We start from the raw sequence: 15,860 nt of genomic DNA, 5'->3' as shown, positions 1-15,860 counted from the left end.
CTCTGGCCAAAGTGTAGAACAAACACAAACATCCTCCCTTAGGCTCCCATAAAATTAAAAAAAAAAAATGGAAGTGCATTTAGTGGGGTTCGATCCCAGAGAATGGGTTAATGATTATAAATACTTAACTAATGTTCCACCTAATTAAAGTTTGACGTTCCACCTAATCTAGTTTGACCATGTATTCCTTCAGTTAATATTAGATATATTTTAGGAATTATATACATAATATACCGAATTTAGTCGGATGACCATGTGTTCACGTGACCCATTTTTAATGCATAATTTCTCCCCTCCTTATTATATAAAAGTTTGGCGTGCAACTCTTTGAAAACTTAATAATTATGCTAAGTTATTAGTAAAGTAGTAATATAAAGTATAAACTTCAAAACTGGAAGACACAAAAATAGATTTAGAACGGAAACAACACAAACTCAACAAAAAATAGAAATAAAGGTACTGCAAGCGAGACTTGAACCTATGTGTCATATAAGGACCTAAGGGGCACAACAACCAAATGCACCAAAGCAATAGATATCTCTCAAGGGTCCTTTTAAATACATCTACATTCTTTAAGGTATATACACCATATATGTACAGGATATTTCCGAGGTTAGGGGGGACACGTAACCCCCCTCCTAATAGGGTGGGTCCGCCCCTATTTGTAGTATAAGTCATATGAGTTCGGTAGAACCTACTAACTTTCAGTTCCAGTATATTATATTATATTATATATATTATATTATATTATATTATATTATATTATATATGTGTATAGAAGAATACTAGTTTCATGCGACCCGTCTTTAAACCCGGACCCAAACTCAAAATATAAAAATTTGTATCAAATTTTTTTTTACCGCACTTTTTTCAGTAGACCTTTTTGGGGATTATTAAACATACCCAAAGTGTATCACTTATATCACCGGAGGAAGAATTATAAGAAGAGGTTAAAGTAATGAAGCTATCTAATCACAATCTAATTCAAACCAAAAAGTAGATTATATTTACATTGCATTTTTGAACAAGCAGTTTAGATTATAGTTCCAAGACTCCTAAGTTGTGCTATTTGACAAAAACACATTTTAACAATGGGCAAAACTAAGAGTAAAAGCTATAAGCACGAATAGTCCTGTATATTTTAACTGCTTTTTTATGACCGTCTGGGCCATCAAAAGTTTGGTATGTACAAGCCACCAAAAGATCTAAGTACAAGCTCACCACAGTCATATCTTTTGGAAAAAAATACGTTATCCTTTGAATGAAGTTAATGGAAGTAAGTTAGAGTTTCACCATTTAAAATTATCAAGCCAATAAAAAGTTTTTCGGCTCGAATTAAGTGAAAGTAGAAAATAAATTATAGTTCTTCAAGTCTAGGCTTTGAGTTACTCCATTTTTCCTCCATTCTTTTGAGTTTGACTTTGATGGTTTGGTCTAATTTTTTTTTTTTTAAAGGAAAAAAAGTTAAACTCTTCTCTAATAATTAAAGAACAGATTATATACACAAATGATACATATTATATACAAAAATGATACATAGCTTAGTGATTCATATTTTATACGGTTTCTATACATTAGAGATAGATCGATATATATTTTTATATACAAATGATACATATTATATATAAAAACGCCTCGGTTTTTTGGGATATTTCTTATTAAATATACACATATTATACATGTTTTGGGATGGTTAACCTTTAGTGGCGACTTTTTTAATTACCACTAAAAAGCCTGATTTTATCTTTCTTTGAGAAAAGAGATTTTTCAAACTATCCTCAAATCTTTAAGTGATATAGTGAATTTTGTTCTGTAAGCATAAAGAGCACACAAGTACAAATATAAGTGGCATGATAGAAAAAGAATAAGATAATAGATAAAAGAGAAATTGATAAAATAGCCTTGATGTTCTCAAAACTCTTTTTCTACTACGTAAGGTGGAGGGTATTTTTGTAAACAAATAACTTTTTCTTAAAAGTTACACAATGCATGTTACTTTTAATATAACAAACCAGGCATGATAGAAAGAAGAATAGTTCTGAAATTGACTAAAATCTTTTTCTCAAAACTCTTTTTCTACTACGTAAGGTGGAGGGTATTTTTGTAAACAAACAACTTTTTCTTAAAAGTTACGCAATGCATGTTACTTTTAATATAACAAACCAAACAATCAATAAGAAATAATATCAGCATAACTAATTTCCAACATAAATAATCTCAAAATATAACTTATCTCAACATAATTAATCCCATCATAACTTGTGTTCAAACCAAACAACCCCTTATGTATTTGTAAATTGTAATACATCATAGAATTTCAAAAGTGATGGATAAAATTGTCCACAAATCATCTGACAAGTGGACCGTGCTTCCTGGAATTCCAAACAGTTTAATCCACCAAATCCAGCCTATCTTTAAAATACCAACTATATATCCTTTCCTCTTTTTTTTTCTTTGCTTGTCTAAAAGTAACACTGCCCCACATAACTTTACCCGAAGTAAAACTTTTGCTCATCAAAGCAACGTGTAGGCTTCCTATAGGACCTTTAAGGTATGTGAGGACGACAAACATTTAGGATCAGCGCTTATATATAATAGTAAGTAATATACATAGAATTCGGTACTCTTTAGAGCCAACACTTTTTTAACTCATTACGTCTAAATCCTGAACTATCAAATGGAAATCTCAGAAATTCTTATAGCATTACCACGAAGCACTGATATTAACTAAGGTACTGTTCACCATTACAATCGGGATTTCAATTTTGGATTTGATTCTTGTAAATCTGATACTGTCTTGAAGAAAGTAACTTACAACTTCTGGTACAGTCAAACCTCTCTGTAATTGTCATTCGTTATAAAAGCATTTCAGTAAAACGGCCTGATTTTCTTCGAAACCGATTTTTCATATTATATTTTACTTCTCTATAACAACATTCTACCTTTAACAACAGTAGCATTCATTATAGCGGTACACTCTTTGTAAAATTACCTCTCTGTAACGGTCATACTCAAATATCGTGTCATAATATTTTATAAGAATGTATTATGTATACAAGATATTAAAATATTATGCTAATAATCATTAATGTCACGCACATAGTAAATTTCAAGTATAAATATATAAAAGAAAAAAATTATAGCCCATATCCCATCTCATAAAACCAATCAGGCAAAGGATGCTACCACTTATATGAAGTTTGACGCAACACTTCCAATCCTTGAAACTTACAGTGATGAAGAGATTATTGCACGAGTCATTGGAGTGAAAGAACAAGAGCTACGAATGCAAAAAGTGACAACGGAAGTGCTGATGAAGAGCATCAACCTACAGATACTTGGGGTGAGATAGAAGAGTCAATGGTTAAGCTCTTACACAAAAGTCAACACTATATGTATATTTTTGTTTCTGCTTTCAGAAAAATCTCAATTTGGCTATTTGGATATATTTTAGTATTATTGTTTAATAAAAAAGAAGCTTTTAGACGACCTTCAATGGAAAGCTATTGAATTTTCTTTTATTGAAAGTTTGAACAAAAATCTAAATCAGTTCAAGCATTATATTATGACACAGAGACCTAAAACTACGAAACAACCTATAATTGTAGAATTCTTACATCAAACTTTTAATTAATTTCAAATGCATGTGATCCTTAGATTATAATCTTTTATCGGTATGGTATGACTAGTTATGAATTTATGAATAATTTATTAGTCTTTTAATTTTTAATTAATGAAATATGAAAAATCACTTAAGATTTTAAAATTAACAAGCATTTCTTTTCATTTATAAGATAAAAGATATAGAAAAATAGTTTTTTGCGTATTTTTGTTTATAACAACTAAATGAGATCTAAATATGAAATGTCAGTATACATACATAACGGCACCTCACTATAGCAGCCATGAAATTCTCGGACAAACGCTGCCATTATAGAGACGTTTGATTGTAGTCTGATTCATTATCATTTTATGGAATGAGAGCAGGTAAACGACAAATTACAGACGAGAATTACTCTCCATACATTTTACAGCAAGAAAAATTACTATTACACAAATTGCAACAGCAAATTCAGAGAACCATTTGGAAGCATGAAGATTACTTATCTTCTTCTTCAGCATCCGGCTCCGCAAAGAGTGTCTCAGGCTGTGTATCAGCATATGCTGGGGCAATAAATTTTGGATCTTTTGCAGCAGCATCAGCATGCTTCAAGATTGCTTCTCTAGGATCTTCCTCCATCCAGGTCTCCTTTATCAAGCCACCTTGCTGCAAAATCATGCAAAAAGTTAGGTCAATTTAGCCAGCATTAATATGTACATAAGAGAAGATAAAAGGGAGTGAAGAGTAACAACTGAAATAAAGTAGACTGTAGTTTTGTTTTGTTTGGGAAGAGGGGAGAAATACAAAGATTTATTGATTCTACAGCAATACAAAGGAACACCCCAAGAGGAAACTTTTTCCTTCTCAATTGCGAAACGGACGAAAGATAAAATTCTCAAAGAGCATCCATCCCCACTTGTTCAGGTAAAAACGGAATTTTATTGAAGCACAAACTTAAAACACAAATCATGGTCTAAACGTGCAGAAACCAGCTCTCAAAATACACATGAATGTAAATAGCATACACAGAGATAATTTCCTACACGCCACCAGGTGCAGTTGGCTATTATTTCCTTGATACAGCAGTTGCATTTTTCACGTTCTTGGGGTTCTCTCTTTTTGACTTGTTATCTTATTTTCTTTTCCTGGGGATAAAAGTCACGGTTGTTGCGTGGTAACAAAATACACTGGCAAAATGAGGCTGAAGTAAGCTACTGACGTGATCGTACTTAAAATCCAACTAAGAAACAATAAGAATCAAACGAACATTCTCTCCATAATATTGAGTTGAAGGTAGCGGGTTGATTATATATCTGCGATGAGGGGATACAGTTACTGACAGATGGATAACTTAGGACTCAACATACGCGAGCTAGCATTGACTTTCAACAAAAATGGAGGCATGCTGTCAAATCTATGTTACTCCACTTTCTCTCTTCTAGAAACCAAACGTCTAGAGTAGATAAGAAAAGAAAATAAAGCAAAGAACAAAGAAAAGACCAGATTTACCACAACTACAGATGCTGGTTCTTTTTGCTCCATTCAAAAAAATATAACTGATATAAGACATTGCTAATAAGGATATTACCTTAAGAAGGTATTGTGTCAACAAGCTTCCCTTGGTTGAACCAATTTTACCACCAAAACCAGGTCCTGATATTGGCTGCTCAGGTTTATGAGACTTCAGTGGATCCTTCAATACTTTCTCTCGCTGACGCTTGCGGCTAGGTTGATCTCTAAATAAGGGTAATGCATGTGGATTATGAATAACTGGCTCTGCCTGGAAATCATCCACCGACTTTTTCCTGGGTGCACGAGCAACACAAACTAGCGCTCCTCTTTCACTCAGTGTTGGATCATATAAAATGTGTGTTCCACCTTCACGTTTATCCCCAACTGTCGCAAAGATCTAAGATAAAGGGAAAATTTTAGACCAAAATCTCAACCTTCGTGCATGCTAAGGTGGGAAGTAAAAACAGAGAGTAGGGGCAGTTAGTGCACAGGGAAACAACCTTGTAAAACTACACATACCTATTCTTTCATTCCAAGGATGCAGATTTTTGTGGGAAACAGGTTCAAGAAAACACATTCCAGTATTGTTATAAAAAAATGTATTTCCCACTTCATGATATGCAAGGCGGTTAAAACATGTGTAGTAATCAAGTGACATGATGGAATATTTGCTAGATTAGGAGTCATCAGAAAATACCTGATTCAGCCTAGGGTGCCAGCCACACTGCACAACACTGTAAGTAGGAGATATTCCAACTCTCGACACTAGCTCTAGCTTTCCTCGATCAAAGAAGCATAGCATTCCTCCAGTAGTCCCATCTTTTTCAACAGATGTCCCGGTTATGAACAGTTGCTCATCAGGACTAAATGCTATGTTAGTTTGAGCATAATTATTTGGGAGATCATCGAACACTTTCAAGGGTTCTTTCATCTGGCGCAAGTCCCAAACCTGTGAAGCCAAGTCAAGATTATTATACATCAGAGAGAATGAATGCAAGTGTTAAACTACAAAGCAGGCTCACTTTCGACGTTACTAATACCTTTAAGGAACCATCAAAACTTCTTGACAATAGTATCCGGCCATCACTTGAAAATTTGACTCCTGTAATATCATCTGAGTGGGCATTTGCTACATATATATCTGGTCTGCTTCCCCATCCAGGCTTAAGATTCCATATCTTTAAGAATAGAAGTTCATATGAGCAGGATGAGCTGAGACAAACAAAGAAAATTCAAATAGGACCATTCTTACATTCTGTTTATAGGGGAAATACCTGTATAGAACCATCTCCTACACCACCTGCAATGCTTTTTCCTTCCCGGTCCCAAGCACATGTCGTTACAGGAACTCTCCCAGGCCGAGCAAGTTTTGGTTTAATAACCTACACAGTGAAACTAGTCCAAATCAGACTTAGGTTCAGGCCGGAAACTGTTAGTGTCAAGAAAGCAATTACAATAACAGCAGCAAGGACATCGATGTTGTTTTGGTCAATGAAGTGTTCCAGGCCCCAAAGGGGAAAATGGAGTCAGGAGGTAAAATGACCCCAAAAGAGGTTAAAACGAAAGGAAAAATGGTGTTACGTTCTAGAGGCGGTAAGGTATTTACCCTAGTGTTTGATTTAACCATAGTTGCTTTGCTGTAGGTAACCATGGTTGCTTTGCTGTAGGCCATAGCCCATCCCCATATTTAGCAGCTTTATTAAGAGATTAACAAGTTATCATCCTGCTCAACAATTCATCAAACCTCTCCGATCCCAGTGCCTCTTTTTTCAGCATATATGTAAAAAGGAGATTCCTCCTCCATAAAGAAAAACTAAATATAATTATATCCGAATGACCCTAAATAAAGAAAATGACAAAATGCCTCCAATCTGAATACGTTGCCTTTATCTTCTACTCGGTATTACAGTAGAGATGAGGATTCCACTATAGGTCACATTATCTGGAAAAGACGAAAAATGGTCTTTCCTTCAGTCACTCAATAGCGCATGCTGTACCAGAAAGATACCCAGTTGTCCACCATGCTATGCAATATTGTCTATTTACTGCAGAACACAAACCTGCTTTTGACTCTTAAAATCATTAACATCCCACAGGCGCAATGAACCATCCTCTGAGGATGTTAAAATTGTCTCCTTTGTTTTGGGATGCCATTCTCCACATGTCAATCCAGATATATGACCTTTCGTATTCTTAAGATCACGTATATACATGTCTCCTCTAACAAATTCCCCAAGTGTTAGTCCATCGCGATCATAGATCTGAAATACGAAAAAAGATAAATCACGTTAAACCACACACAGGCATATCCTCTATTATTAATGAGAGTACAGAACCACAATTAGACAAGTACCTTTGCTTGGGCTGACCCAGTAACGCATAAGAAACGGTCTGCTGTCGGGCTCCAACTCAAACTACGAACTTGATGCCCTTCAGATGGTTCCAGCTGTCTAAACGACTGTAACCGAGCATTCATTCCTTGAAAGTCATACATCCGAACAGTATAGTCATAGCTACCAGAGAGAACCCTTGATCCTGAATGATCCACAGCAAGAGCAGAAACAACCTGCCAAAAGCATCAGAAAGGATCTCTTTAGAAAGACCCTGTAGGAAGATAAAAAGGACAATTTAAGCAAAGACTGCACGCAGACACACCCTTAGATAGGAGGTTGTGGAGGGCTCAGATTAGGATAGAAGGCTAGTAGGTAGTCTTGCTTTTCTGTCGCACTAGTAGGCGTAGTTTTGCTCTACTTTTTATTGCCCTTTGATTCCTGCTTTTATGTGTTGGGTCTTGTCTTTCCATGCTGTTTTATCATGACTTCTTTGCTCTTGTTATTTCTCATTTTCGCATTGCTTTGATTTGCTTGTCGGTATCTGACTTTTTTCCCTTGCTTTCTTTTGAGCCGAGGGTCTTTCGGAAACAGCCTCCCTACCTTCCAAGGTGGGGGTAAGGTCTACGTACACTTAGCCCTCCCCAGACCCCATACTGTGGGATTCAACTGGGTATGTTGTTGTTGTTGTTGTATGCATTCAAGTAAGATTAGGTGGAACACTGAATACAATCAAGGGGAGAGCTGAACTTCAATCTTTTGGGAAGAAATCAGGAGTCCAAAACAAAAGTTACCAACCAATTAACTATAGTGTCTTGTTCAAATGGAACAACCAATCAACTACATCTCAACCCCAAAGTAGTTGGACTCAACCTACGAATTCTCTATATCCACGTCCAGATGAATTAAGGGAACGTTTGGTAGCTGTTTAGCTCATGTATTAAAACCAGCATAACTAGTATCATGTTTGGTAGCATTTTAGTTTCTATGTATAAAATACAGCACACCAAGTATGGTGTCTGGTTACCAGTTTATCCCGCATAACTAGCACATGTATAAGTTATGAGTCAACTTATGTATTGTTTCATGCAGGTTAGAAGATGGAATAACTAATAATGAATAGTAATGGATGAATAACTAAAACCCTGTATAAGCATAACTCTAAGCAGTAACCAAACGACCCCTAAATGTTTAGAGGCTTCATCATATTATCACTATTTTTAAGCTGTCCATGGATTATCCAGTACTTAAGAGTTAGGACTGACTAAGCTAAGCTCACACAGGCGAAGTTGAAAGAGCTGAAAATGTAATAGTTAAAAGAAACTATCCATGTACATTAAGTAAAGCACAAAAAAACAAAAAATGGCACCTTTGTATGTCCTTTCAGTACAATTTCATTACTCAAAGGTATCCGATACTTATTTTGTTCATCTTCTTCTTCTTCTTCTTCCATATCATCCTCCGAATCTGACCCCATTGAACCTGATGGTGGCGGTGGTGGCCCAATCATCAGCCCATCCTCTTCTTCTAACGGCGGTCGTGGAGGCCCAATCATTTCACCATCCTCATCCTCCTCCGTCTTTGCTTCAACGGCCGGCCGAGGTGGCCCAATCATAGCACCATCCTCCTCATCCAGAGGCGGAATTTGAAGTTTATGGTTTCCTACAGTAATCTCAAATTAATATACAATGATAACTGGGTTCACAATCAAATATAAATTATAATAGAAATTTTAATACATATACAGAGCAAAAGTCAATGGGGTAGGGAAATTTTCAAAAATGTATAGCCCAACATCAAAAATTATGCCACGTAGCCCAATATACAATACTCCCTCCGGTGCAAAATAAGTGTCCACTTTGTCTTTTGCACACACCTTAAGAAAATACTAACTCCTAGAAAAAAGTATTTGGACTAAACTACCCTTAATTAAATACTACCTAATTGATGTGTTTCTTGATTAAAAAAAAAAACTCACTTATCTAAACAAGGTAAATTAGGGAAAAAATAATTAATTCCTTCTTGGTAATGTAAGTAGTCACTTATTTTGAACTAAAAATAAAAAGGTTAAGTGGACACTTATTTTGAACCGAAGGGAGTATTATAAAACATTATACCTGAGGGAAAGCAATATACATAATGCATCAACCCGGTATAAAAGGTGTTTATATACAAATATGGGCTAAACCGGGTAACAAACTCAAAATACGGGCTACGTGGCGTGAATATTTTCTCCCAGTAAACACAGATAATTTTCCCAATTTTTAATACATATACATCGTATGAGCAAAACCTACTGGGATACATATACAGTGAAGCTACATAAAATATTATGCCACATAGCCATATTTTCAGTTTATGCGTATTATACAAAATATGGGCTAAACCGGATAACAAACTCAAAATATGGGCTACGTAACGTAAATATTTTCTCCCAGTAAACATAGAGCATAATTTTCCCATTACTCTAATACATATACAGGGTATGGCAAAAGCTATTGAGTTCCCGGAAACCTATTTGTTGAACTTGCCATGTATGGCGTTTGAATGATCAACTTACTAAATATAGAAATAGACACTCTTTTTGGGACACACAGACCAAAAGGGAAATTGACACACTTAAATTGGGAGGGGAAGTAGAATCTTTTACTCCCTCCGTCCCAATTTATGTGGCACTGTTTGACTTGACACAAAATTTAAGAAAGAAAGGTTGACTTTTGAAATGTATGGTCTAAAACAAACCATACACATTTATGTGGCTATAAATCATTTCATTAAAAAGGAAATTTTAAAGTTAAGGACCCGTTTGGCCATAAGAATTATTCACTTTTTTCTGGAAATTTTTTTCACTTTTTTCAAAATTTAGTGTTTGGCCATGAAAATTCCAAATACAATAAGTACATTTCAACAAAAAAAATACTATTTGCAAAAACTATGGCAAAACACAACTCCAACTCCAAAATTCCAAAAAAAAAGTGAATTTTTTTTTTTTGGTTTCTATGGCCAACCGCAGGGGCGTATGTAGCCTTAAAGGGGGGGCTTCAATTGAACCCCTAACTCTCGACGCGAAGCATATATTTATGTGTAAAAAATTATTAAAATTGTAATAAATAGTAGATATGAACCCATAACTTTTAAAATACAATGGGTTCAACAAAGAATCTTAAAAGGTTGAACAAGTTTAAATCCTGAATCCGCCTCTGGCCAACCGCCTACTAAATTGTTTCTAATTATAGAAGGGTGACATGTCTTTTGGAACAGACTATAAAGGAAATGGTGTCACATAAATTGGGAAATGAGGGAGTAATACATACATACATACATACATACATACATATATATATATATATAAGCAAAAGTTATTGGGTTCCCGAGAACCTGTACCTGAAGAGCTAGATCCGCCCTTGTCGTCCTGGTCCTCTTCTTCGTTGTCATTTCTCGGGCTGAAGCCAGCTGGACGGGTCGGCCCGATAATTTTTGAACTAGATTTATGTTCATGATTAGGTTTAGGGTTTTTGAGTGAATTAAGCCATGATTTGGAAGAGGAAGATAGAGAAGGAAAAGGTGATGCCTCGAGTTTACCGTCAGTGGCGGTGGTGGTGGTGGTGGTCCGGCGAGTAGCGTTGTGGACTAGTTCGAGATTTGTTTGGGATTTAGCTTGTTTACCGAATGATAATGGGAATTGTGCCCTAACTCCATCATATATCTCTGCTTCATCGGCCATGTTATTGTTGTTATCACTGTGTTTAGATTTCTGAAACTATATTTTCATTTGTTGTGAATTTATAGATTTGGGATTTGTTTGCCGCCATTAGAGAAAAGTGGATCATTCCGGGTCATGCCGGGGTCCGACCCAAATAGAGAATTTGTTATGTTTGGGCCTACTTTGGGCCACAAAGGGCAATTCGCATAATTGCCCTTCGTTTGGGGTGGTCTTTAAATTTTCGCTTTCTCATATTTGAAATCTTTAAATTTCGTCCTTCTATTAAAACCCATAGTGTTCCTGGTGTTCGAACCCACGCGCAAGGCCAAAATTTTAAAAAAAATTCGCAAGGCAAGTTTAAATTTCGCTTACCCCTCTAATCCGATACACTTGTGAAGTGAATTACCAAAGTTATGCCTGGACCCAAGATACTTACGCTTATGGGCAGACTTGGCATAAGTATGCCGGTCCCAGATAACTTTGATAATTCATTCAAAAGTTTATGCCCATCCGCATAAAAGTTTGCCTCATTAAAAGTATGCCCCCACCGGCATAACTTTGTGAAGGAATTACCAAAGTTATTTTGCCGACCCGACATTACTTATGCCTTTATGGGCAGTATCAGTACAAAAGATGCCGGGTATGGCATAACTTTGATAATTCCTTCACAAGTTTATGCCGGTCCAAAGATAAAAGTTTGCCCATTAAAAGTATGCCTGACTCCAAGATAAACTTGTGAAGGAATTATCGAAGTTATGCCGGACAGCATAATTTATGCCAAGTCTGCCCATAAGGCATGAGTATGCCGGGTCCGACATAAATTTTGTAATTCCTTAACAAGAGTATGCCGGGGTCCGTGATACACGCGACCCAAACTGCATTGTAATTTTTTTTTTTTTAATTTATGCTTGATTGTGGGTTCGAACTCGAATCCCTCATGATTTTGCGTGAAAGCTCAAAGTTGCGACGCGAAGGGTAAAAATTAAAGACCAAGAATATGAGGCATAATTGAAAAGAACTACAACATGAGGGGCAAAATTTAAAGACCACCTAAAAAAGAAGGGCAATCCGCTTAAAAAATGCAAATGTTATGATTTTAGTCTTCATTTTTCTTCGTTTGTCGGTCTTTAAAATTTGTCCCTCAAATTGGTAGTCTTTAAGTTTGCTTAAAAAGGTAATCGAAAATACCGAGGTTTTGGGTTCGAACTCCCGCTCAGGTACAGAAATAAAAATAATTTCGTAAGGCAAGGCTTTGAGAAAAGTATGCCTTATGCAGCATAGGTTGCCTTAAGCATAACTAAAAATTTGTCTTATAAGGCAACTTATGTTGGATCCGGCATAACTAAAGACAACCTATGTTGTCTCCGGAAAAAGTTGTCTTAAAGCATAACTAAAAGTATGCCTTATAAGGCAACCTCTGTCGGATCCAGCATAACTTTAGTTATGCGTTAAGGCGTTTATGCCGGATCCGGCATAACTTTCCCTAAGCCTTGTCTTGTGAAATTATTTTTTATTTTTATGCTGCTGCCAGGGTTCGAACCCAGAACCTCAAGGTTTCCACGCGAAGGACAAGAATTAAAGATGTAACACCTCGTAAAATCCGTACTAAACCATATCCATAACTGTGAGGTTAGAAACCCAAGAAGGAGAGTGTTAGAATCGAAAATATGTTTCAGTTCAGAAAATCATGTTTTACGCTCTAAGGGACGGCCCGTAACATGTGTTACGGCCCGTCTCTCATACTGTAACAGGCACGCTTGGAAAATTGCCGTCTTGTAACCTTTGGACTAAAGGACTGTTCATCGTTACGGATCGCGGATTGTAACACGTGTTACGACCTGTAACGTGGCAGCATATCATAACCTCAGAAAATCAAACATCACTAGAATTTTGGCCCATGTTACGGTCTAATGTTACGGACCGTAACACGATCCGTAACGGTGCCGCGAATGAAACGTTAAAAGAACTGGAATTTCAGTTTTATTTCATTATTTCCATTCCTCTCAAGCCCTAACACGAAAACCCTCTCCTCTCAACTTCTCCAAGCATCAAGGTAAGCATCTTAACACTACCCTAAGTGAATTCCATTAATTTTCCTTGAACCCTATGTAGAATCTCGTTCTCTTTAACATAGGGTTTTCAAGAAAACCCAATTATAGGAATTCAAGACCAAGGGTTAGGATTCTCCTTCCAAGATCAGATTTTTTGTTGCAAATTGGAACATTACCAGGTATGTAAACGCTATCCACGTGTGAGAACATCCTTGTTCTTCCCTATGTTTCAGTATTCCATGTTTACACACACTAGGTTTAGGATTCTAGGTATACTCATGATAAACCCTAGACACTTGAACCATGATATATTATATTGTCAGTTATAATTCCGTTGATCAGTCTTAAATTAATGTTTTGGGTGATTGAGACTCAGTCCGTAATCTATGAAAAACCCATAATTTGCATCCCATGGGTTCTATAACACAAGATATGAGATATTATGCTTATTTCCATGAAAAGCTTGTATATATGTATTTGTTGTCATGTCTTCATGTATCCATGTTCATGTTAAGAATCAGAAATCATGTCTTCAGTTACCTTTCATGTTCGGGAGTTGTATTAATACCGAAAAGGCTCAGATAGCCCGAAACTACGTATGCCAACGTAGGATAAGGATCGCTCCGCCCAGTTAGGACGATTCCTTCATGTTTTTCCCATTGAGGGATTTGAATCCATTCATGTCATGTTCATGTCTTGTACCGGCAAGGCACAAGACGGCTTAGCCGATCGGGCCAAGATCGGACTCCATGTTTCTCCCGTGGTGGTTCATGTATGTATTGTTTATTATCATGTTTTCATCTCGCTATAAATTATTTCATGTTTTCGTATTCATGTTCATGTTCGCTCAGCATTCATGTTCGCTCGGTTTTATGTCTATATATTACGTGCCCGTTGTTTCTCCCATGTGTTTACATACCAAGACATTCAAAGCAATCGACGTCCCTTTTATTGCCTTGGGGGCCTGCATTTCACGATGTAGGTACTGATTTATAGGACGACGCCTCTGCTCATTAGGATCTACATGTACTAGCTTATTCGTGAGGCCCATCTCATCCGGTGTTTAGATATTGTCCTTCTTTATTTGATTTTGCATCTAAAGGTATGCTGGGAGCTTTGTCCCAGTAAGTATGTTTTTATGTTCAGACTCATGTTAGAGGTTTCATAGACTAGACAAGCCAAAGATGTCATGTCGTACTTTCGCAGTCGGTTAGCCATTTTGACTCGCTTATGATATTATCCGCGTTTATGTTTTAAACAAGTATTTTACAGATTATTATGACTTCATGTATTTTCTTCAAGCCCATCATGGTTCATGTTATATTTCAGCTCATGTATGCCTTATGATGATTCAACAAGCCATGTGGTTCGCTCGGTCACATGCAGTCAGGCACTGAGTGCCGTGTTTACGCCCAGGCCATAGTTCGGGGCGTGACAAAAGATCAGCAATTTAAGGGACAAAAATTGAAGACCACCCCGAATGAGGGGCATTCCTGCGAATTGGCCTTTAGGCTTTACGGAAAAGGCTCAGAAATATCCCTAACCTGTGAAAAAAAGCTCATAAGTATCTCTAACCCATGAAAAAAGGCTCATAAATACGCTTCTTTCATATTTGAGTCTAAAAATATCCTTAAGATTTGTTTTTTTGGCTCAAACATACCCCTCAAACTAACCATTCAAATTTGACTCTTTAAAAAACCACGTGGCATTTTTAATTGGTGCCACATTTTATTTTAGAATAATTAAAACCCACCCAAGTTTTAAAATTCAAACTTGTGGCCGACTTGTTTTCACCTCTAAAATTAAATGATACGTTCTTTTTCTCCTTTGTTAGAAATTAGATGTAAAAAAGAACTGTGAAATGGCTCAAATATGCAATTGAGCTTAACGAAATGACTCATATATGCCACTCGTATATGAAGGATTTACATAATGCCACTTGATAAAATCTGATAGTGATAGAATTTTGTCAGTGAATAATGACATATATGACTCAAAACATAATTGTTGTAGCATTTTTAATCAAACTATTAACTAGTGACATGAATAACCTTTTCTGATAGTCTGATGGCGTATTTGAGCTTTTTTTCTTGATTAAATGTCAAAAGAAATACGTAGATCATAACAATTTGTAATCACAACTATCAGGTGAAAAAATTGTGAATAACTCATAACTGGAGATATATTTTACTACCCAGTTGGTGATAGTTAAATAAAAAACTCTCACATCTTATTTAGTTTGGTGATAATTAGATAGCAAATTAAAAGAGAGTAATAGACAAAAACACACCTCAAATATCAATTTTCTTTTAGTTTCCTACCTAAACTATCACCAATTCGTTTACAAAACACATCTCAACTATCACTTGTTCAGTTTTCCCACCTGAACTATCACCAGCTAGTTTACAAAACACACATCAACTATCAGTTTTGAGATGTGTTTTGTAAACTAATTGATAATAATTTAGATAGAAAACTCTCACAACGGATAATTAAAGTGTGTTTTACAAACTAATGAGTGATAATTTAAGTAGAAAACTGTCATTCGGTAGGAAACTAAAAAAAAATAAAAAAAAGGGAGTGTATGTTAACCCTCAGGGGACACTTGTTTTTAACCCTTTTTAACTCAAAAAGCTAATAACCATAGTATACTGTACAAGGAA

The 15,860-nt window shown here is 36.0% G+C and overlaps 1 protein-coding gene across 1 annotated transcript; it reads right to left on the bottom strand.

Moving 5' to 3' along the window:
• Positions 1-3,897: 3,897 nt before the first annotated feature.
• On the bottom strand, positions 3,898-11,255 carry LOC132050566 (uncharacterized). Its single transcript, XM_059441912.1, has 9 exons — positions 10,828-11,255; positions 8,813-9,105; positions 7,467-7,679; positions 7,174-7,374; positions 6,388-6,495; positions 6,154-6,291; positions 5,811-6,062; positions 5,190-5,510; positions 3,898-4,267 (listed from the first exon to the last, which is right to left on the bottom strand). The coding sequence occupies exons 1-9, from the start codon at positions 11,165-11,167 to the stop codon at positions 4,100-4,102; spliced, it is 2,034 nt and encodes a 677-aa protein (XP_059297895.1). The 5' UTR covers positions 11,168-11,255; the 3' UTR covers positions 3,898-4,099.
• Positions 11,256-15,860: the final 4,605 nt, after the last annotated feature.

Source organism: Lycium ferocissimum, chromosome 3 (genome assembly GCF_029784015.1).
Source record: "Lycium ferocissimum isolate CSIRO_LF1 chromosome 3, AGI_CSIRO_Lferr_CH_V1, whole genome shotgun sequence".
Lineage (NCBI taxonomy): Eukaryota > Viridiplantae > Streptophyta > Magnoliopsida > Solanales > Solanaceae > Lycium > Lycium ferocissimum.
Note: the sequence above shows the minus strand (reverse complement) of the source record. Positions and strands in the feature narration are given on the sequence as shown.